The sequence below is a fragment of the Colletotrichum siamense genome, assembly GCF_013390195.1.
Source record: "Colletotrichum siamense strain Cg363 chromosome Unknown KSG_Cg363_contig09, whole genome shotgun sequence".
In the NCBI taxonomy this organism is placed as follows: Eukaryota; Fungi; Ascomycota; class Sordariomycetes; order Glomerellales; family Glomerellaceae; genus Colletotrichum; species Colletotrichum siamense.
Window position 1 is genome coordinate 3,242,562 of NW_023501022.1, and position 22,855 is coordinate 3,265,416.

At 49.4% G+C, this 22,855-nt stretch overlaps 7 protein-coding genes across 7 annotated transcripts; 5 read left to right on the forward strand and 2 right to left on the reverse strand.

Moving 5' to 3' along the window:
- Positions 1-5,469: 5,469 nt before the first annotated feature.
- CGCS363_v013561 (putative agmatinase 1) lies at positions 5,470-8,562 on the reverse strand (the record flags this gene model as incomplete). Its single annotated transcript, XM_036645410.1, has 6 exons — positions 5,470-6,220; positions 6,277-6,345; positions 6,395-6,409; positions 6,465-6,555; positions 6,621-6,739; positions 7,409-8,562. The coding sequence occupies 6 exons, from the start codon at positions 8,560-8,562 to the stop codon at positions 5,470-5,472; spliced, it is 2,199 nt and encodes a 732-aa protein (XP_036489719.1).
- A 1,122-nt stretch (positions 8,563-9,684) lies between these two features.
- Positions 9,685-10,362, forward strand: CGCS363_v013562 (putative MFS-type transporter; the record flags this gene model as incomplete). The annotated part of the gene is made up of 1 exon (XM_036645411.1): positions 9,685-10,362. One exon carries the CDS (start codon positions 9,685-9,687, stop codon positions 10,360-10,362), a length of 678 nt encoding a protein of 225 aa, XP_036489995.1.
- Positions 10,363-12,667: 2,305 nt separating this feature from the next.
- xylB-1 (Aryl-alcohol dehydrogenase) lies at positions 12,668-14,054 on the forward strand (the record flags this gene model as incomplete). The annotated part of the gene is made up of 3 exons (XM_036645412.1): positions 12,668-12,935; positions 13,000-13,973; positions 14,025-14,054. 3 exons carry the CDS (start codon positions 12,668-12,670, stop codon positions 14,052-14,054), a joined length of 1,272 nt encoding a protein of 423 aa, XP_036489721.1.
- Positions 14,055-14,658: 604 nt separating this feature from the next.
- On the reverse strand, positions 14,659-16,127 carry CGCS363_v013564 (uncharacterized protein; the record flags this gene model as incomplete). The annotated part of the gene is made up of 3 exons (XM_036645413.1): positions 14,659-15,667; positions 15,732-15,815; positions 15,874-16,127. The coding sequence occupies 3 exons, from the start codon at positions 16,125-16,127 to the stop codon at positions 14,659-14,661; spliced, it is 1,347 nt and encodes a 448-aa protein (XP_036489723.1).
- Positions 16,128-16,940: 813 nt separating this feature from the next.
- CGCS363_v013565 (uncharacterized protein) lies at positions 16,941-19,293 on the forward strand (the record flags this gene model as incomplete). The annotated part of the gene is made up of 11 exons (XM_036645414.1): positions 16,941-17,033; positions 17,169-17,420; positions 17,491-17,617; positions 17,681-17,818; positions 17,881-18,007; positions 18,061-18,115; positions 18,182-18,438; positions 18,501-18,597; positions 18,887-18,977; positions 19,026-19,169; positions 19,226-19,293. The coding sequence occupies 11 exons, from the start codon at positions 16,941-16,943 to the stop codon at positions 19,291-19,293; spliced, it is 1,449 nt and encodes a 482-aa protein (XP_036489722.1).
- Positions 19,294-19,693: 400 nt separating this feature from the next.
- CGCS363_v013566 (uncharacterized protein) lies at positions 19,694-20,739 on the forward strand (the record flags this gene model as incomplete). Its single annotated transcript, XM_036645415.1, has 2 exons — positions 19,694-19,979; positions 20,048-20,739. The coding sequence occupies 2 exons, from the start codon at positions 19,694-19,696 to the stop codon at positions 20,737-20,739; spliced, it is 978 nt and encodes a 325-aa protein (XP_036489750.1).
- A 657-nt stretch (positions 20,740-21,396) lies between these two features.
- Positions 21,397-22,110, forward strand: CGCS363_v013567 (uncharacterized protein; the record flags this gene model as incomplete). Its single annotated transcript, XM_036645416.1, has 1 exon — positions 21,397-22,110. The coding sequence occupies one exon, from the start codon at positions 21,397-21,399 to the stop codon at positions 22,108-22,110; it is 714 nt and encodes a 237-aa protein (XP_036489724.1).
- Positions 22,111-22,855: the final 745 nt, after the last annotated feature.

Sequence of the window (22,855 nt, forward strand, 5' to 3'; positions counted from 1 at the left end):
AAGTTGCAGGGTAATCGGTTCCTGCAGCATAGCTGAAGCGGTTTGCTGTGATGACGGAACAAATTTGATGATCGAGACCTCTGATACAGAGTAGAGGTTTGAATAGACCCAAAAAGAGGCCTTTTAGGTGATCAGAGTCGTTTTTATTGCTCTTATTAGCTGACCAAATCCCCATCGCTGTCAATGCACTGCTACTGCGTACTTGGGAGAACGTGATAGCGGACGCCGCGGGATGTAAGATGGAATCCGAGAGCGCCGACCGCCGCACCTTCAACCAGAAAGAAAACACATCCGATTTCCTTATCTTAGTTCTAAAAGAAGGTACATACATGGGAGATAAACAGAGAAATGCCGATTGATTGACCGTTAGCCATGAGTCGCAACTTAGTTCAATTTGCTGTGATGGGGGACACCGGCGGAGAAAGATGGAGCGCGACCAGTCTGTTTTGGGCAACTTTTCCGCCGCAGTATTGATGCATCCTCGTGCTGTGACCGCGTGACAGTGGCTGCGATTTGAAAAGAGGCAACTTTTCCGCAAATGAGGCGATTATGGTATTAGCTCTTTTTGAGATTCCCAGCTTGTGCCAATAAAGTCATGCGGTGTTGAGGGCAGGACTGTGATGCAGAAAACTGCTCTGAAAATACGGTGGCTGCTGTGGACTTCCGGGCGCTCGCAAGCCCCCTTTCCGAGATAACGGCATTCTCAAGGCGGCAAACGTCCGCGCTTCTCCGAAGCAATCTGCAATCGTGAATCAAGTCCATCAGACTCTTGGCCGTCGACTGAGATAATATCATGTTACACCATTTGCGTGCAATATTTCGCAGTAAGGGGCCTCTGGGCTACGGTTAACGTGATGCTGGTGGTAAACTTTCCCGATTAGGATATTGCGATGTTCGCACCTGAGGCCCTCTTGATGGAATGAGGCCAGTTTGAAAAGGGACATTATTGCGTGCAGATAACTTGAGCTCGTTTTCAACACAACATTTATCCATCACCTCAGTTTGTTTCTTTCCGGCGAATTCAGTAGATAATTAAGTGTGTCAATCATGTCGAACAGCGTGGCAACAACGAAACTCTCTCTCTCACTGCCGGCATCTGGCCGTGCACTAGACGAGGTTAACAAGCGCTACAGCGTTGGAGGGATCAACTCCTTGCCAGTGTACCTAGTCTCTGGACAAGGTTCTCGACTTCGTGTAAGATTTTCCCCAGACCCAATGGCCCTTGCCCTTGACACTGACTTCAGCTCAAGGATTCTGATGGGCGGGAGCTAATTGACTTCATCTGTGGATTTAGTGCCAGCAACCTTGGGCAATGCCACCCAAGGCTTTTGGAAGCGCAAGTAAACTCAGCTAAGAAAAGTGAACACCATACTTTAGCTACGTTTCTGATAATCTTGTGCTGACTTGCACTTAGTCACACTCGCCAACATTGCCGGCCAAGCGGAGGGATGGCCCCATCTAGCCAAACGCTTGTGTGATAAGTTTGGCTATCAAAAGGTGTTGGCCATGACATCTGGCTCCGAAGCTACAGATACCGCTTGCAAGTTGGCGCGCGGATGGGGAGTCGACATCAAGCAGATCGACCCGGAAAAGGTCCTTGTACTCGGAACTTCAGACAACTACCACGGTACACTTTCCGGTGTGTGGCCTCTCATGGAGCCGGAGGCTGGTTGGGGAGGTAGGCCATTACATCATATCAGCGCTTCACCGTATAATTATAATAATGTGCAGATCAGAATTCGCGACATTTAGCAAGAACATGACGAATATCAATCCCCAAACAGGCAAGGTTCTTCGCTACCTTCATGTTGAAGACTATGCAGAGATATTTGAGCAGATGCATGAACGCATCGCTGCAGTCATCATGGAGCCACTTCATGGACTTGCCAGGTGAGTCATCTTCCACACCTATACTTAACACACGTTCGACCAGTTTGACTCACAGTACCAAGGTCTATGGAGGAAGAGATTGAATTTTGCATTGGCGTTCGAAAGCTGTGTAAGCAGTACAACATCCTCTTCATCGCAGACGAAGTTCGTATGGGTTCCTGCAAGACCGGCAAGTTCTTAAGTTGTGACTGGATGGGACCCGAGCACAAACCGGACATGGTGACCATGGGAAAGTCCATCTCTGGAGGCGTGTGGCCAACCTCATTTGTATTCGGCCCAGATGAAGTCATGGACAAAATGAAGCCATACCAATCGGTCAGCACATTTTCAATGTCTTCAATGGCTGTAACAGCTGTGACCACCGCACTGCAGATTTACGAAGAGGAAAATCTAGAACAGCGGGCCCGAGATATTCACGCCAAATGGGTCTCGGAGACATCAACATGGAAATTCCCCTGGCTGCGGTATTGTCCGGCTTTCGGTGCCGACTTAAATATCTTACTTGACACCGAGTACGAAACTCGACCTGAGAAAATCACTCCTCGGCGGTTTTCATTGCTGTGCGCCAGCAAAGGTCTCCTCGTCTTCCCCGGTCCCAATGGTCGCATTCGTCTGGGTGTTGCTTTGACCATCCCTGACGCTGATCTCTTCCAAGGGTTCCAGGTTTTGAGAGAGGCTTTGGAGGAGTTACCGCATTATGAGTATATCGAAGGTTCCGAAGAGACTAAGGGTGCTTTTTAAATTTCGATGGGTTATTTTGAGACAGAAATTAATTATATCCTTTTATGGCTCGAATAATGTGTGGACACCAAATTCTAAATTTGGCCCCCCCGACGTCTTTTGACCATAACTTGCAAAGTTTATCAAAGTTCGACACATGTAGTACGGAATCCATCATTTGATTTCTAGAAATAGTAAAGTTGCGAGAGTCCCAGATCCTGGACCTAAGGAGATGCGGCATTCGGACCGGTGCGTGTTACCTAAGCTTATCTAGGGACCTTGGCTCCGCACGGCCTCCGTGGCCTTCCGGGCCGAGATAAACTTCTTTCTCCTGATTGTAGCCCCAACATGTGCCAACCGAGCCGCAATCTTTTCTTCAACAATCTTTCCACGGACCACGCCTGAAAGTGCAAAGATTCGTCATCAGTCACATTCTGTTTGTCAAGTATGCCTACCAGGCATAGCAAACGGACCAGAGGGGCATGTGCGGAGTGCGTTCGGAAGAAGCGAAGGGTACGTCTCTCTCGACGGAATGCTCCGTGGACCGACGGATCATTGGTTCATGACACTATCACCATGTACACCAAAACAAGGAGCTAATGTTACGGGTGTGTAGTGCGATAAAAAGCGCCCCAAATGTTCACAGTGCTTGAAATCTCACCTGGCTTGTGACCTGGAAGTCTTCAAGATATGGACCCCCGGAGAGTCCGAGGATCAAGGGCCAAGCAAACGAACACATACTGCTAGCGACAGAAGATTTGAGAGCCCAAGGCCAAATCCTGGCTCAACGGCCCGCCCTTCATCTAGGGCCCTTCCAGTGGCTGGTCACGATGAAACTTCAACTGGTGATCTAGCCAGTGATCTCTGGCCCCCCAACCCCCACACAAGCGACTTTGGGATTCTGAGACACAGTTTTCCCGCCAGTCAAGACGTCAATGCGGGCGATCCTCACTTTGAGACATTTTTCACAGGCGAGAATGCTGTTTCGAGTGCGGAATCAAATACAGAGCTGGCTTCGAACGACGCATTAGTTTCCGTCTTCGACGATATACAACTGGAGACACAGCTCTTGGACTCCCCAACCTTCGACCAAGCCCTCGACTCCATCCTAAATGATCTTGAAACAAATTCAAGCTTGGTTTCTTATAACACAATAGCTGGGAACTACCAGGAATCCTCCCAAATGTCATTATCAATGACTCACTGTCCGATGCCTTGGCCCCCGGATATGCTCTCATCGCCTGAGAGGCGTTTCCTCTGGCAGTATTTCCTGCACATCACGAAAGATGGATTTCTGTGCCTCGACGAACAAAACCTATGTAGGTTCCAAGGATCTCAAGACCCGTTCATAGCCACTATCCCACAAATGGCGATTTCGAACGAAAGTTTACGGTCCGCGATCTTCTGTTTTGCTGCGTTTCAGTACAACACCAGTAGGAGCGGCAACGAATTCCACCAACTCGTTAGGGATTGCTCAAAAAGAGCTTCTGTTGCCCTGAAATCCGAAACGCCATCACTTGGTGCACAAAGCTGGTCTCTGTTCTCAATCGTTGCATGCGGTATATTCCTACACCATTTTAGCCAGGATGACTCCGAAGAATATTTGCATTACGCAGGCACACTTGCTATCGGCTTTTCTACACGTCCACAATCCTCCTCAGACCTCCTCGCACCGTTCATCCAGCTGATACTCTCCATGTTGCGATGGAGTATTATATCCACCGTATGCTCATTTCAGAGTTCTCGAGAACCGGTGAGCGATAAGATCTACCGTGGCTTGGAGATGAGAAGAGAAGAGGTTGAGCACAACTATCTACCTTCCTTCCGCGACTGGACAAATCACCCGATCTACGCATTTTCTTCTCGTCTCGTCAACCCCCTTCTTCGCCTGGCTAGGCTTCTCGACATTCAGAAGTCTCGCTCGACCGTTAATCATTACATATCGGATGCATCAATGGGAATGGAAATGATAAAGCTAGAAGAAGAACTTCTTACCGCTAGAGAAGCTGATCTGGATCTTTCCAAAACAGGCACTACGGACCCCAAGGAACTGCGGTCTCTGAACGAGGCCATGCACGCAGCAGCATTCCTACTCTTCTATGCGCGCCTTAAGGGCATGCCATTTACAGCTCCTCTGGTACGCAAGAAGGTGCAGGTTATCGTGTCCGAAATTGGCAAGATTCCTGTCACATCTCGTGTTTCTCATGCCGTTTTGTTTCCACTTTTCATTGCTGGCTGCGAAGCAGTCGAAGGTGAAGGGAGGAGAAGAATTCTTGAACGGCTACGTACACCAAGGGGTCTTGCGTACAATCGAAAGGATGTATGCCTCTCGTTGGAGCATGTGTGGCAAGTACGAGACCTTGACCCAGGAAGCAGGTGGCCCGACTGGTTCTACAAATGTGAGTGAACCGAGCCGTGGTTGAGTCTAGATACTAACGACAATGCAACAGTGGAACCGGACTTTTGCATCGATTCCTTATTCTAGGATAAATGGACAGAGAGAGGAAGCCTATAAAATCATTATACTTTTATGTCACTTTCAAATGCTTCGCACTGGGCAATTCAACAGAAAAGGAGGTTGCTCTCCACTTCTTAAACGTGTCACTGTGGAAGTGAAGCTTATGAGGTCGTTGAACAAGCTGTCAGTAATGGTCCATTCCGACCAATTTTCACATAAATAGAGTACACCATTCACAAGTAACACGTTACATCTATCGGAACATATTGTTAATCTTACGGGCATCTGCATCTTGCTCCTGGTTCGAACACTCTTATTCTAGCGTTGCACAGTCCAGACAGAATGACAATAGTGTAATCAAACAGCAAGAGTTGATCTCCGAATAGCTTTTGAAGAGATCTTTACTCATCAGCCATTGTCATCGGACCTTTCCTCACAAAGATGCTCATGATCTCATAGACCAAATCTGCGGCCGCAAGCGATGTGACCTCAGCATTTGTGTCATACACTGGAGACACTTCAACGACATCCGCACCAATGATGTTGATGTCAGAGAGCCCTCGAATGATTGCGCGAAGCTCCCGAGTCGACCAACCTCCAGTCTCGGGAGTGCCCGTCGCTGGAGCAAAGGCAGGGTCGAGTGTGTCAATATCAATGGACAAATAAACCGGCCTGTTCGTACCGACACGCTCGGTGATCTTCTTGATGATACCGCGTGTGCCGATATCGTCAATCTCGCGAGCCTCAATACGCGCAAAACCACACAGCTCGTCCTCATCATAGTCTCCAAGTCCTGACAGAGTCGTACGAAGGCCAGCATGCATATTGCTCGAATTGGAAATCAGCCCCTCCTGGTTTGCCCAGTAGAAAAAACTGCCATGTGTGATCTGTGCAGCATCTGAAGGCGCCCCTGCCGTTGGGTTCCACGAGTCCAGATGGGAATCGAAGTGAATGACGCTGACGGGTCCGTAAACTTTGTGAATGCTTCGCAGAATAGGCAGAAGAATTGTATGATCACCGCCCAGTGTAAGAAGTCGAGGGATCGTTTTAAGAGGTTTCGGTCCAGCAGCTGTCGATCTCGTGTAGGCCGGGCGTTGGAGGAGGCTCGTGTACCCCTTTTCAATATCTTCCATTGCAATTTCTTTGTCATGGCTGGTTTGATGTCAGACTCAATACAAAAATCATTTTGGTGTGTTATTACTCCTTACGGTGAAGCTTGAATATCGCCGCAATCGAGGGCCCGTCCCCAGAATTTGAGAGGATTCACGCGCTGAGCTCTGTTTACGGAGTCAGGGAGATGAATAGGCAGATATTGGCGGAACCTACACATTGTAGCCTCCTCTAGTGACCTGTTAGCTCGATCAATTGACTATCTCTAGGAACGCGAGTTACTAACGCCAAAGTCAGGTGCCGAGAGGCTTGTCTAATTGCCGAAGGGCCAAATCGAGCTCCTGGTCGATAGGTAACACCGCTATCGAAAGGGATTCCTAACACGGAAGTCAACCATACATCCAATTATAAAATGGAAGGGGTCATTTATTGAAATACGTACCGACAGTGGCAATGTCGAAAGCAACAGACTCATCCTTAAGGCAAGGGAAGTGAGGCAACAGCCCATAGGTTGTGATACCCGCAAAGGCAGAGTTGTCCTTCAGTAAGTCAGCAATGTTACTGAGTTCCGCTCTTGTTAGAAAACCGTACGTATTCGTAGTTTTGGGGTATCACGGCGTCGTCATTGCCCTGTAGCGGTCTTTGCACCGCATGGACGAGTGATGCAGCCACCAAGGAGCAATAGTAAAACGTTCTAAACATTGCTTTTCTGAGTAGATGAAAATACCTTGAAGAGGATGGAAATTTCTTTCGCTGGCTTCGAAATTCATGGAAGTTGTGTCTTATGGCTGATGTTTTCATCGTAGGAATAGGTGGGAACTAACCACGACAGGAAAGTTATCCGCAAGCCCCACCAGAAGAACCCGGGTATCGGAGAGCTACCGACCATGATTTCGACTGGGTAATGCATGTGCCCAAATAACATGAGAAGCCGAGGGTGCTGTAGCCTGTCACAAACGCCTGTGGGCTCGTGGTCTGGTGTTCATCATTTCGAGGGCACACCAGGGCAATCAACACAATGAGTGTCATAGGACAGAGGCCCATATCTGCCGAAAGCTGCAGAACAGAGTTGTCTCTAGCGTCTCAAAGACCATACATAACGCCGTCATATAGCAAAAGAGGTAATTCGACCCAAACAGGATCTTAGTTACATACATTCAGTCAGTATTCAACCCGAGCAATAGTTCCTGACAAAGTTACGTGCAATTTTCGTGATGGAATATGACTAACTAGGCACCTATCCTCTGGAATGCTTTCTTGATCTCATCATCCCAGTTGCTAGAATGAATCGCAGCAAGCTCCAAGCCTGCGACTAGAATCATGCCTATAGTCTGTCCTATCCAGAGTCCCGAAAGTTCCCATCCTGAAAAGGCCATCCAAGTACCAAGCGGCAGCGCGACAACGTAGTATGCGAGAGCGTTGATACTGGCGCCAACGTTCTGTTTTCCCATCCCACGAAGTGACCCTCCACAGCTCCCGTTGAGCCCATCGAATATTTGAAACAAAGCCACCCATGGCAGTACCCTTGCTGTGTATGATATCACTGTCTCATCAGGTGTGAAGATAGCAGCAAATCGAGATCTGCTGACAATCAACAAAATCATGACGGAAGTAGCCACCGATAGAGTCAAGAATATCGCGACTTTGACGGATCTGATGGCAGCGGTTTTGTCTCTGAGGCCAAGCAGCCCACCAACTCTCATACTTGTCGCCACGCCAATGCCAAACGGTATGGTAACGAGTACTTGATCTGCGGTCATGAGAACGCTTTGGGAAGCCAGCGGCAGCGGGCCAAGGCGCCCGGCAACGAGAGCAACAATCTCGAATGCCCAGAACTCCGTGCCCAAATGGACAAATCCGAGGAAAGCAAGGAGGGCAAAGGCTGGCAGATTCTCAAGACAACGCCTATCCCAACCGTTCCAGCACTCGAATCCCTCGACGAAGCATGCGTAAGCGAGAAGGCCAAAGAAAGACAGCCAATACCCAACGCCAGTTGCCAAAGGAGCTCCCATCACACCAAAGCCTGAAAACTTGATAAACCAGTAGTTCAGACCAGCGCTAATGGGAGCGGTAACCAGGAGGACGTAGGTTGTTGGCTGCACGATTCCTTGGGCTTGCAAGTACTTCTTGAGTATTTCGAAGTAGATGTATCCAAGACCACCAGGAATCAGATGCGTCAGGAACCTAGCCGAATCTTGCGAAAGTGATTTATCTTGACCAAGAGCGACAAATAGAGGCTCGACATACACCCAGATAAGTGCTACCGGAATGAAGAACAATGTGAGAACAATCGTGGCTCTTTGTAAGAGGATGCCTGTATAGTGCTTGTCGCGGCCAGTGAAAGCGGTCGAAGCAAGGGTATCGAGAGCAGTCGAACCACCCATTCCGACGAGCCATCCAGTGCATGTACTGAACATGTATGAGAAGGCGGCGACTGATAGACTCTCGGGATAGAGTCGCCCAACGAGCATCATTGAAACGGTTTGGAACGAGTTTTGCAAGAGGTATGCTGCAATTACCGGTAACGACAACTTAAGCAAAAGAACGGCCTCTTTGAACCCAATCTTGCTTTCTTGTAGTAGGCCATGTTCACACCTGCCGGTTGGGTTCGACGAAGATGTTGATGATCTTGGTCGTAGGAGTGTTGTTCGCTCAGTAGGGTCGTTTGCGTGTTGATCTGGGGGCATCGCTCCTGGCTCTGTAAAACCCATATGTCAAGTCAGCAGGAGTTTCATGGATTCTGAAAACACGCTGACCTTGGTATTGTTTGTTCCTCATAGTTGAACGTTTATTGTAAAATATTTTCGTTGCACTGTCTTGATCTGAACTGGGAGCTTGAACTACTCAAATTTGAATCAGCTGCTGGCACACGAAAGACACTAGGCTCAAAGACTCGAAAATCATCCGCCGCTGCTTGTTCGAATAGTTCTCTGAGCACATGGCGCTGTGTTCATCTCGCCCCTTGTCATGGACCGGGGAGGGGCGGAAAACTTGCCTATTTAGGAAGAATCCAATTCAGTCGTGATGCACCAGCCCGTCGTCTATCCGGTCATGTACGCATCCATTAACATGGGATGCGCATGCTGCTTTCCACTAATGTTGTGCACCTAGTCCATGGATAAAATCCTCAAAAAAGCCAATTTTCCGCTCATGCGGATCAGCATAAGCCGCTGGCCACCGGCCACAACTTGTTGTCACAAACGTCCGACATCAAGCGTGTGGGACGAAACAGGCGAACCATTTGCGAGCGTCCTTCAGAGATAGCATATCTCTTTATCGCGAGGAGAGATATGCGGATGTCATTTGCCGGCACTGTTTACGTAGAATGTTGACAGCTTATCGAGGGCATGCATCATTTATGATGGCAACATACGCGGGATGGCTAGAGACTAGAGGGTGGGAGAAGGTCAGGATGGCTTTCGCAAGTCTCCTGACATGATTCAAATATCACCCATGAATTCTTTCTCAATGACATCGGTCTCCATACTATCTGAGCATACTCTACGATGTCGAAACTTCAAGACCCCAAGACAACACGCGACGGCCCCAGCAAGGCTATGAAGGACGATAGTCAGGTGAGTGAAGCCCTTCAGAGGGAGAGTGTGGATGGTCATGTTCCCACGCCGGCCGTCCCGGCATCTGGACGAGCAGTCTTGCTTGACCCACGCGGCCTACCTCCGGTCCCGCAACCGAATTCGGACCCGTTAGATCCCCTGAACTGGTCAAAATCCGAAAAGGCACTTATCTTATTCATTGTTTGTTACGCCGGCTTCTTGTCCATTTACCTGACAACCGCACCGGTGGCATCACTTCCACTGCTCCAAGAGCATTTCAACATCAGTTATACCAAGGTTAATTGGTCCTTAGGCGTCCCTGCTCTGGGTCTTGCCATCGGGATCTTGCTCTTTGCAGGGTTATCGGATATCTGGGGTCGTCGCACTGCTCTGCTGGGCACTACTCTAATCGCTCTGGTAGCCACCGGCTGCACAACGACTGCCAATTTGCCCTATGGGGCATATCTGGTGCTCCGCCTTCTTCAAGGAATTGGCGCTGGACCAGCGCTTAACGTAGGATTTGCTATTGTTCAAGACATCACGTACGAACACGAGAGAGGGTTTAAGACTGGTCTTTGGATCTTGTCGATCGATATAGGAGGGATGATTGGTGCCTTTCGTGAGTTTTGAATGGAGTCTGACGGAAGAGTAGATCTGACCCTGGAAATAGTGGGAGGGTTTGTTGCTGGTGCTGGGATTTTGTGGGTGCAGTACCACGTCGCAATTGCATACGGCGTTCTCCTACTGCTGGAGGCTTTCCTCTTGCCAGAAACATTCTATCCACGGGACTTGATATCTGCTGGTGTCACACCGGACAGAGAATTGGAAGGTAGCAAAAGAACAAAAAGTTTGAGATTCTGGGTAAGCTTATTCGCAACTCGGCCTCTTGATTATACTTATGATTTTGCAGAAAGTACAGCAGCCTCAAGTCGGATCTAAGAGGCGGGCTTGCATGACAGCCATTCGATTCATGAACCTTTTGACACAACCTCGACTCATGTGTGCCATCATCCCCTACATATTCTTCCAGTATTGGTGGTAAGTAATACTGCAACACACGGACTTCTACAGAGTTTGTCCCCATCTTGGTGACCTTCTACTGACAGAGCTCTTTCAGGGTCGTGTCTATTCTCACAATGGGGCCCGTGGCATATGCGCAATACAGCACTCAAACTCAAGGCCTGCTTTGGCTTGGCCTCATCTCTGGCACTATCACCATAGAAATCGTATGCTCTGGTCGAATGCTCGACAATCTCGCTTCACGGCTTTCAAAAAGCAACAACGACATCATAACACCTGCTATGTACCTATGGCTTGCTTACCCTGCAGCTCTACTCGGCACGGGAGGATGTATCTTCTGGGGACTATCAATTGATCGTCATTGGCATTTTATGGTGGGCGAGCTCGCCTTATTTATCTGTAAGAATGGCAATGCCCATCTTCCCGCTGTGGAAATCCCCACTGACTTACTGCGCAGTTGCTGCAGGATTGCAGATGGGAAACGTAACAGTGGTTACGTACGCAATCACGGCGTATCCAGACCGTGTTCTGGAAGTAATATCCTTGTACGGAGTTCTCTATAATGTAAGCACGCTACATTCTTTGACATGCATCTGGGAGGTTGCTGTTGTGATGGCAGTAGTATTGTTTCATCGCCGGCACGTCCTTGGATTAAACAGATATGTACCTTACACGTCTTGCAGGTTTCGGCATTCCTCGTCCCTTGGTTCATCAATGATTGGGTAGAAGCTCTAGGTAAGGTAACCCATGGGCTCCTTGGTTCATCGTTTACAGGTACTGATGGATGTTTCAGGCTTTACATGGAGTTTTGCGACACAAGGTCTTATTACTCTTTTGATAATTCCGAGCGTCATGATACTTCAGATGCGATGACAAATACCGGGCTACGACGATGCAGTGCAGGATTGCAGGTTTGCGTCATACAGAATTCTGAAGGACTCCAACTCACTTTACTACCCGAACGGCACCTCGGTCCGTTGTTCGTGCTATTATTCTCCTCATTTGCTTGTAACAATCATATTAAGTTAGTCTATTAGCTCGGGTCCATAAGTACAGCTGATCCGCCTGACATGACTGTAAATCTCCACCGAGGTAGTGAGGCTTACCTACGATGGCTGAGGACCAATAGTCCTGCTGATGATAACGATTCGTTACATCGTCCGCGGTATGTGCATTGGCCAAGTCCTCCTAGCTATCCGGTAGACCCGGACCCCAGTCTCGGCAGTACGGGTGGAAGATGCGGCTATGCGGTCACCTGCAGGACATTCGCTCTCGCTAGTTCTTTATGACAATAGTCAAAGAGATAGAAGACGGTTTGATTTGGTCAGATATACAGTGTTTTAAAAGTTTCCGCCCCATTTCCGACCTCTGCGGCGCTGCATTCCGATTCCAAACTTCCGAGCCCCTGTTCCGTCGAGTTGTCCCCCTTCGCAACAACCTGAAAGTCGTCCCAACCCACATAAAGACCGGACGGTTAATGCTTTCCCACAGTCGGTGGCACGGATCTCGTCCAATTGTTTTCTTCTGCACCTTATGCTTCCAAACTCTCATGCCGTGATCTTAGCCGTTGACTATCCTTCCCCGCATCCCCCGCAAAACCGGAAACTCTCGTGCTGGGTCTACCCGGCCTCTCGAGCTGCAAACCGGGACCCCAGGTATCCACTGGCATGGGGTTGCCGAGACCGAAAACCGCGTCAGAGGGGTTGGAGAGAGTTCCGACGTTTGGACCAGTATCAGGTCTATGGGCCAAGACAGACGTGGCGATAAGGCGGCCGCCTGACGGTCGGCGTTACTATTCCGCTGCTGCAGTTTTGTTCCGTACTTCATATCGTTTAAATAGGACCAAATATCAACATCTGCTTCGTCGGCTCATCTGAACCATCCTACCTCACTTCTCAGTACCTGACTTGACAAAATGGCAACCATTCCCGCGACGCAAGTTGGAGTACCACGTGGTGGCTTGAAGGCCGACGCCAACTCCGAGCATGTCGAGCATGTTGAACATATCGAGCGTGCTGCCGGGCAGACGGCCAACAATGCTTCCAACGGTAGCGACCAAAAGAACATTGAGACAGTCGGGTATGTCGTGGAGGAGGTCAACGCAGACTTCAAGCTGGTTCCAGTCATACTCGACGAGATCCGACCCAACGAGGTTTTGGTAGAGATGAAGTACAGTGGCGTCTGTAAGTTTAGATTCTCTCTCATATCGCAAGGTAGCAGTCAGTGGTCTCATAGTCTATGCTCTAGGCCACACAGACGTCGTGACCCAGAAGGGAGGCTTGCCCATGATTGAGTTCCCAGCCATCTTCGGTCACGAGGGCGCTGGTATCGTTCGCGGAATCGGCCAAGACGTCAAAATCAAGAATCTGGCTTTGGGCGATAATGTCCTCCTGTCCTTCACAAGCTGCAACGCATGTGACACCTGCGCGAGTGGCCACACGGCTCTTTGCCCAGAATCTTCGAAACTCAACATTGGATCCGTCCGTAGCGATAAGAGTACCCCCGGAAGGCTCGCCGACGGTCGTTCAGTGAGAAGTCAGTTCTTCGGGCACTCGTCTTTCTGCAAAATGTCTGTCGTCAACGGCCAATCAGTCGTCCGCTGCCCGGAATCGGCAGCGGCAAGCATGGAGGTTTACGCCCCGCTCGGATGCGGGCTCCAGACCGGCGCCGGAACTGTCTTGAATATGATCAAGCCAAAGAAGACGGACTCCATTGTCGTCTTCGGCCTGGGAAGCGTCGGTCTCGCTGCTCTGATGGCGGCGAAGTACTTGGAGGTGGGCCAGATCATTGCCATCGACATCGTACCCGGCCGTCTCGAGCTAGCCAAGGAGCTTGGAGCTACTCACACCTTCAATTCGAAAGAGAGCTCAGATATCGTTCGTGACATCCAGAAGGCTACCGACGGAGGTCCCATGTATGCGATCGACTGCACCGGCGTTCTGAAGGTCATTGAGGACATGATTGCATGCGTCAGGCCTCTTGGTACTGCAGTACTGGTCGGCGTGCCACCGCCAGCAGCTGACATCAAGATTGACGCACAGGCGTTCTTGTTGGCAAACAAGCGACTCATTGGTGTCATTGAAGGCGACTCATACCCCCCAGACTTCATTCCAAAGTTGATTTCAATGCACCAAGAGGGGAAGTTCCCCATTGACAGGTTATGCAAGACGTACCCGGCCTCTGAGCTCAACCAAGCAATTCATGATATGCACACCGGCCAAGTAAGTACAATCAGATTCCATACATGATTCAGCCAGCTGATCACTTTGAAGGTTATCAAGCCCGTCATTCATTGGACGTGAGAGTTTTCGGGGGCGGGACGGATGGTGGCGTTCTGTTTGCGGATTACAGTGGCAAGCGGGAGGGAAACCTGTGGCTTCGAGCCAAACTATTTACCGCAATTCCTGCGGCCAGAAAAGACATTTTGCTGCATCCTTCAATCGGAAATGCCAAGAACATCATGATGCTTCCCATGTAGCCACAATGCGCCTCGCGTGTTGTTGTTTCAGCAAGCCGTGTCTTATGTCGGCAGCGTGGGAAGCTAATTCCGCACACGAAGTTGATCTCGTGCTATGTCTCACTCATAAACTCAAGAGCCGAGACAGGCGGGCGGGAAGAAATGAATGAATACCCCAGGCCCTTTCCCTTTTCGGATGTGACTTGATGATGGTTTCACGAAGGGGTCGCCTGGATTGGCAGCCTGTACCACAGATTTCCCACTTTCATTCATGCTCAGGATCCCCAAGTGTGACTACGAATATCATGAGACCGAGGTTGGTGTCCGCGCAGCTCCCGGTATAGCGTGCGAAAGTTCCCCATCAAGTTTACTTGTAAAGTTGTGATTCAAATTTCGAGCCGTAGCTATGTAGTCTTGTGCTAGAGTCCTTGGATGATTTGCCATCGTACCTAGATCGCCTTCCGAAGCGCCTGCTGGGCCTGAGAAGGAGATATGCCCAACTGGAATCGCCGCTCATTCTTCTTGAAGCCTGCCCAGTTGAGTTTTGCTATCGCCATAATCGTATCCTTCTCCATGAAGTCGCCATGAACCCAAAGTCCGCATATCTTTTTTCTCTGTTCTTCGATGTGCTGCCTCAACCTTGCTTGGAGACCAGCGGCTGTCTTGCGTGGCTCAATCCATCCGGTCTCCGTATTTGGATCATGCTGAAGTGAGGCTGCAAGAACGACGGCCTGTTGCTTACCCGGGGATGTGTGAAGCTCGTTTTGTATTTTCTCCCACCTCTCGCCAATGAGTTCTTCCAGTCCGTATGGCGTAGGGAATCGAGCCAACTGCCATTTCGGTGGCTGATAATGCACTCCCCAGTGGTCCCCATGGTCGTGGTCACCGGTCTTCCATCCACAGGCAATCACCACCTTGCCACGAGCGGTGCTAAGCTTCGGCCAGGTGTTTCCAGTGTAGTAAACTTCGTCTTTGGTGATTGCCTTAATGTACTCGCGGAAGCCGGGTGGGATTGTATCGTCATGAGTCGAGGACCCCCCTCCCCGCCAAGGTTTGGCAGAGTCCAGAACTTTGACGCAGGAGGATGACCAATTGAGCGATACGACGACTGTCTCCGTATAGTTCTTCTTTACAAATCTTTTGACAGCATCCAAGGCATCCTCCACGTACGTATTTGCGATGGTCAAAGGCCCGTGTGAAACGAAATTGTCAACTCCGCAGCAGATATCAAGTAGTCGTATCCCCTTGTTTAGCTGCTGGGAAATCGAATCGTCGTGGTGTTTATGCATCTCTTTGATTTTCCCAATGAGTTTGTCGTCTTCGGGTTCGAGATGCACATCTGCATCTTCGATATTTGAGGCAGAAGCACAGCTGTAGCGAGTTCCTGGGAGTGTCACCTTGTCGAGTGGTAACTCATCGCTAAGATACTTCATCCACGAAGTTGAATTCAGTTGAGGCCTATTGCGATAGGATGGTCAACAAGTTACAAGGAGTTGCAGAAACAAGAAATGGTGGCTCTTACTGTGCTGCGAAGTAGACACCCTTCTCTTCATTAAACTTGCACGCATCTGGTTGTGTTGAATTTGATAAAACCCAAAGGTTGTGACTGTGGGCAAATTGTTACCAAACTGTCGAAGTTCTCAAGACTCTCCTGAATAACTTACTTGTCTTTGTTAACCGAGGAGTTGATGTAACGGAAAGTACCATGTAGGATGACACACAGTCCATAGTTGTGACTGCCCTTACCCCACATGTTATGGGGCTTCATTCCTCCCTGGTCGAAGTGAGCGTGTAGAGTGTCGCAGGAGAATTCGATTTCTCCCTTGTCACATTTCCACACGACCACTTGGTGGCCCCGCCATTTCTCTGCCTCTCTTTGGAGAAAGGATGCTAGGGGTGACTTGGAACCAACAGCCATGATCGAAGCAAATTCGTTGCGAAATTTGTGGTCGGATTGTCTGCATGCGCGTAGTGAAACGAGTTCGGCATTCCACTTTTCCATGTCACATTATATATTTTATTGCAAACTCTAGATTTGGCGATGTTTCAAGCCACGTGGAACATGGTGTCTTTCTAAGACAGAAGAGTCCTGCATCCGTGAGACTAACTGCTCCTGTGGCGTGCTGTCGAAGCCTAGGCCCAACACCCACGCAACGGCGGAAGATACAAAAGCGGATGAGACCATGTGTCTCATTCCGAAAGCGCTCTTCAGCTCAGCCATCCCACCACCACGTAAACGAAAACATTGACAGTGTCTTCTCGTAGGCTGGGTTTTCCTTGGTTATGCTTATTTACTACATCAACTGTAAGAGTTATCGTATGCCCCCTCGAAGAACATCGAGTCTGCCTTTTTCACTAACTCGCCCCAGCCTGTTGCTAATGGGCATTTTGCAGAGTTGCCAATTGGTTCAAAATGCAAAAGAACGATGTAGGTGAATATCGATCCTCAACTTTGCGGGCATGATGTTGACTTCATCCTAGAATCCCGGGGCCATGTTTGGTTCACCCTCTAGCTCGTATCTTGACTTAAAATCCAGGCCAAGCTCCATTACTCAAGATATGCTCAAGATGGAAATGACAGAGAAGATCATGTAAGGTTTCTTCGTCCTCATTTTGCGCTCGAAAATGAATGTCGGTCAAGATTAGTCTGAACTGAATCTAAGTCAACACTAGTTCCCCATCGACTCTCGAAGTAAAGGATTGGAACATAATAATGAAGAATTGCAACGTCATGCATGGCTGGTACACCGATCCTCAGACTCATCAGATCAAGATGGCCCCAAAACCGGCTTTTATCTTGAGGAAGGGACTCAACAATTCCCAGGTATGTTTCCATCCATCATATTTAGCTTGTTCATGCAATATGCATCGATATTTATAGAGTTCGTCTTTTTTTCTTGCAATGATGCCAATCTCTACTCGTTATTATGGTGGCTCTCGAGATGCTGATGCCAAATAGACACCTGACGGCGGTGCCATCCCAAATTATTGCGTCAACGACGGTAGCAAAATCGATGTTATCGACGTTGAAGAGGGTGTAAGAGAGTCCATGGTGCAAAATAGCTTCGCCAAATCGTCAGTTGATGCGAAATTGAACGGCGGCTATTCCAAAGTGAGCATTGGCATGAGTGCAAACACTCTCCTGCAGATGCAGAAAGGACAAGAGAAGGGGAAGACGAAGTCAAACAAGACTTTAGTTGGACAGTACAAGGTACGTGACTCTGCGCTTTTGCCGAAAGCGTGGATGCAGTGACAGCCAACATACTGATTTATCGATATAGCTTCCCCGAGCCACACTATTTCTGACCCCTGACGACCTTGAGCCGACTCCTCAACTGATGAAGGAGCTCAAAAAGGTCGAGAAAGACAACACTCTCGTGAACATCCGTAAATTCCAGATGACATTTGGTTTGTGCCCTGAGTCCTTCGCTTACGACCTGTTTCTGAGACCACGGCTGACTCAATGTGCAGGTGAATTCTTCGCACATGAGGTAACCATCGGCGGAATGTTGACTTCAACACAAACTCGAGAAGCGAACGAGCAGACCTTGCAAGAAAAGTCTAAGCAGGATTTCAAGCGAACTATTGGCCTCGCAATTTCCTCGGCAAGTTAACCTCTTTGCAACGACACTCATTGCCGAATCTAACATCCTTTTAATTGTAGCCCATAGATGCTGGGGGCGGCTACACTCGTCAGGAATCACAGGATACAGATCAAAGCAACAGCTATGGTAGCAGGAACGATAGTGAGCAGGTGGTGTTCGAAGCCATTGGCGGCAACACCATTCTAGCATCCAGGTGCATCAATCTGGACATCCCGCTATTCTGTAACGTTGCTAATGCACGCACAGCCCTCAGCGCTGGTGTCAATCGGTGACTAACCACGAGAATTGGAGGGTTATCGAAGTGTGTCACCCCTTACCGCGGAAATAACTGCTGGTTCCTGGAGGTCAGTCGGCTAATTCTTTGCAGCGAGCCGACTTGAAAAGCATCGTGGAGTCCATGGCCGGATGTGAAGTGTCAGAGCTGGGAGATGTCGTTAAGCTCTTCTCCAGCGCCAAATCGGTAGAGCATATGTCTGATCACATTGACGTCACCTCGAGTGGTGAACTATTTGCTCAACTTCGATTGAGAACCAAAGCAGATGACCAAGATCAGTACCTCGTTCACGATGATTCGGTAGCAGTCCAACTTGACAGTGTTGGTGAACAGGCCATTGTGCCCAACAGGTAAGTGAAAATCTTCAGCATAGTATGTAAAATCTTACCGGATTACTGAGATCTCCAAACAGATTCTCGGGGCCTCAGGTGATGTCTTACGATCATGCCCGTTGGGGAAAGAATCCCGACTTTGGAATCTGGACTATCAAGAATCGTGACGCGGGTCATGTGAGTACATCCTCTGTGAACGCCCTGCGATATTGCGCCGAATTCTGACACTTTTGTTTCCCCGTCACAGCTGCGTGATGGGTCTGCTGTCACCATCCGTACTAGAAGAAACCGATACCAACCTCATTTTCAACCTCATTTCCTCTCCGTTCTTCGCACTTCGGCTGGCTTCTTTACGCCGTGCATATCAACCTCAGGGCACGAGCCAGTCTGGAGAATTCGAATTGCGCCGGGGACCAAGAAAACCCTACCCCCCCTACTTCCTGACACTAAAGGCGATTTGCTTAAGGACGGCAAATTGTTTTGCTTGACCTTCGAATTCAAGGACAATCCGCACGGCTATCGCGACTTTGTGCGCGATGCTCGTGGCTTCAGGAACCGTACGTTTCCAACAGTGCCCCACAAACGCCTGGTACTCGTCCAACCAGCGGGTACTTCTGAAGCGTGGAAGAAGCGATCATGCTTGCTTCTGGATGACGAGGTGTTGTCTGAAGGGAAGATTTCCCGCTCTTTGAAAGTGAACGGGTGTGAATTCGGTGTAAGCATTGCATCGTTTTGGATTGACCAGCTTGGTAAGTCACACCTGGTAAAATCGTTCTCTCTCAAATCTGCTGACAGACACTTCCAGCATCGGATGGTACCGATGAGGATGATGACCGTTTGTTGGAACCATTTCCCAAGGTGGAAGAGCCTTAAGGAAACGAAGAAAATGCCGTCTGGTGCTTCTGGGGGAAATCATTCTCGCCACTCGTTTATTTGCTAAGCTTTGATTTGGTAGTTAAACTTCAAAACTTGATCAAAATCGGTTCTGCACACTTGAGGGATTCAATAGACCAATGAAGGCAAACCAGTGTCATGTGACAGTCGTCCAATTCCTCCAGAGCGGGCCAATCTTGGGCCGCAAGATGTTGGGCGAGCGGATGGACGCCACATCTCCAGTCACTCCGCCTAGTTAGCAGGCAGCAGCAGGCAGCAAAGGCACCCAACCCCGCCTTTGTGTCACAACGTCAGACTATTTCAGTCCGCATCGAAACTTCGCTCTTTATGTCTTTAACGCGAATGCGCATCTATTTGCAACTGCGTCATCGTTCGAATCATGGACAGCGCAGCAACGACCGACGTACAAGCGACAGCATGCAATCCCCAGCTGCAGTGCCCACTCTTCAGCACTCTGCCGGGTGAGATTCGCAATGAGATCTTCGCGCTCGCGCTCGTTCAATACGAAGACAGTGAGAACGCCTATCCAGAAGACTCTTACTGGTATCGTCCGGGATTTTCGGGTCCGCGAAAGAGCAGTAGCGCCCTCCTGCAAACATGCAAAGCCGCCTACTTTGAAGGTCAAAAGGCCTTCTTGAGAGAGCTTGAATGGGCCTTCTGGTTTGGTAAGTCTCGATAGATCGGTCTCATTTCATGTACGTTTCCATGCCACTAACAAGATATCTACGTCTAGACCGCGGTCCAGAGGGCCGGACAGGCATGAATTCATGCCTATCCTTCTTCCGCAAGCTCACGCCACAACAATCTCAGGACCTAAAGAAAGTCCGCTTCTTCATGCAAATGTTCAGATTTGAAAATGGGACTGAGCTGCATCGCCTCTTCCACCAGCCAAACTTTAACCCAGAGAAGCTCACAATCACAATTCGCTACTCGGACTGGTGGTACTGGGAGAGCGATACTCCTCTGCGGATGAAGGAAGATTGGCTGCGGCGGTTCAGCGGGCCTCCTGGGCTTAGAGAGCTCAAGGTGGAGTACGAGACCATCACTCGGAAAAGGGATGCGATGATGAAGATCGTGGAGAGGAACAAGAAGTGGAAGCTGAGTGTTGGGGACTCGGAGGAGGGCGGCCATTTGAGCGCTGAGGGTACGAAGCTGGATGAGTGGAGATGGCATGGAAAGAGTGCTCTTGGAGGTACGAAGTGGTATCATCACGGAGATGGGGATACGATGGAATATGTTGTCGTGACAGACACCTGGCTATATGTTCCGGGCCCGATGAGTGAGGAGGATCTCAAAAGGCGAGAGATTTTGCCCCCTGAACATTACCCTGCTCAGGACTCTGGTGACTCTGATGGGTCTGATGAAGAGGAGGAAGATGACGATGCTGATTACTCGGAGTACGAGATCGAGGATGAGGACCTTTGACATCGGTGTTCAAGACAGCCTGCCCAGGTGGCGTACAGATTGCATACTATATTTCTTTTACAGTTTGATGTACACATCACTAACAATGAATCATGCACACAAGCCCGTCATGTCCTTGAGTAACTTGCTATAATGTTCTTCTCTTATGTCACCTTCCAATTACTAATTTGATTTATGTCACCTTCGCATAATTCTCACTCATGTTATTGAGAACTACTCACATTACGCTCCCTCAGAGTTGATTCGACAGTCTCATACAGACTTACGATTATGGCATCATTTTTACTCCAAAGGATTTCAGAACCCGCATTATGTTGTGAACACAATCATACGAGCGATCATTGAGTGCTCATGGGCCAACTAGTCGGGCGAATTGAGGAACTTTGTTGCAAATCCTTCGCCTAACACTACAGCATGCCGAGAAATAATACGAAGCAACTCGCATGTATTGATCTTACTCGCATAGTCTTCACTGGCTAACCGACCACGCTACTGCACGCATCTCCGCCACCATGGCCTGCGATTTACAAATGCAGGAAAGACAGTTCCAGCTGAACAATTCCTTTAATGACCAGATCAAGTATTTAAGTGACTACACTCAAACTCCTCACTTCGTTTCTTAGTTGCTGAGTACGCAGTACACAATCAATGTCTAAAATGGTCGCAATGAATCGCATCGCCCTAATGACCAGCCTGGCTCTAGCCAGTGCCAACGCCTCCACCACCGCACCCCCAGCCACGACGTCTCCCCCGTGCCTCTCCCCTGGCGCAATGTGCGGCGTCCAAGTCCAATGGAGCGGCGGCGCCTTCGGCAACAAATACGGCCTCGCAAGCCCGGAACAGTGCCTCGAGTTCTGCAACGCGAAGCGCACCTGGGGCGAGTGCAAAGCCTTCTCCTTCTTCGCCAACGGCAGGTGCTTGATCCACAACGAGCCCGCCTCCCAGGTCGCCCGGCCCAAGGCAGACAGCGGCTACTGGATCTGGGACAAGGAGTGCTGGGAGTGCGGCGAGCTCGGCCCCATCGACGAGGTCCCCACGCGGACGACGTCCGCGACGACAGCCGTTGAGACCTGTCTGTCGCCCACCGCCAAGTGCGAGGTTGAGGCCAAGTTCACGGGCGAGGGAGATTTCAAGAGCTGGGGGAGGTTCGAGAGCGGAGATGGACCCGAGGACGGCCCGGCTGGGTGTCATGAGCTATGCACCGATGCGCGCAAACCGCCGCGGTGCCGGTCGTTCTCGTGGGATCCTAGCACGGGGACTTGTTTGTTTTACAACTTTACTTTTGACCAAGCTTTTACTTCAGCACCTGGAAGTGGCCTTTGGGCTTGGGATATTGATTGTTGGACGTGTGGTGTTAGTGGGTATTCGTGAGGTGCTGGTTTACCTATTACATCTGTTTGGAAGGCACCATGTGGATGATGGACATCGAGCAACAGTATTGTCTTACCAACCTAAAGTGATGAAACATCCTTTTACTCCTGAAAAATGAGATCGTGATAGTCCATTGAGCTGATGAAATATGCCTTTTTGTCTGGTGATGATGGCGAGATCATCAAGTTGCGTTTGACTACGTTGGCTGGGATTAATACCAAGCCTAGGATATATGCTTGCGAAACAAGCGAACCATTACGCTACGTCAAGAGCATATTTCCTCACCTAACACTATATCTATGCCAGACCGGGCAGTCGAAGAAACGTAATGATGCTGCTAGGTTTACAGTTATAAATTGCAGCTTAGTTATAACTACATGTACTCATTATACATCGTCTCACATAGACACATAGCAGAACGAATTACTAAGGTCAATGAATGAACACGGCGCATGCGTAACCAGCAATACGTATAGACTCAAATCTAGAGGATGTGAACGCTGTTAAATAATCCCTCTTGTCTTTTGAGCATTGCAGCGCCTCAAACTTGATTGATTGCCTTAGGGTGTGCGCTGGAGCATTGGCATAGTAGGGCGATTTCATGTGTGGCCGGCCACCTAGACAAGTGCTACTAGATAACTAAGTCAGTTTATCATGATACGTATTCTGATTCCCACGATCGCATTCATACGTGACTTGAATGAGACGGCAATAGCCAACATGTGATATTAGGTCGGATCCACGA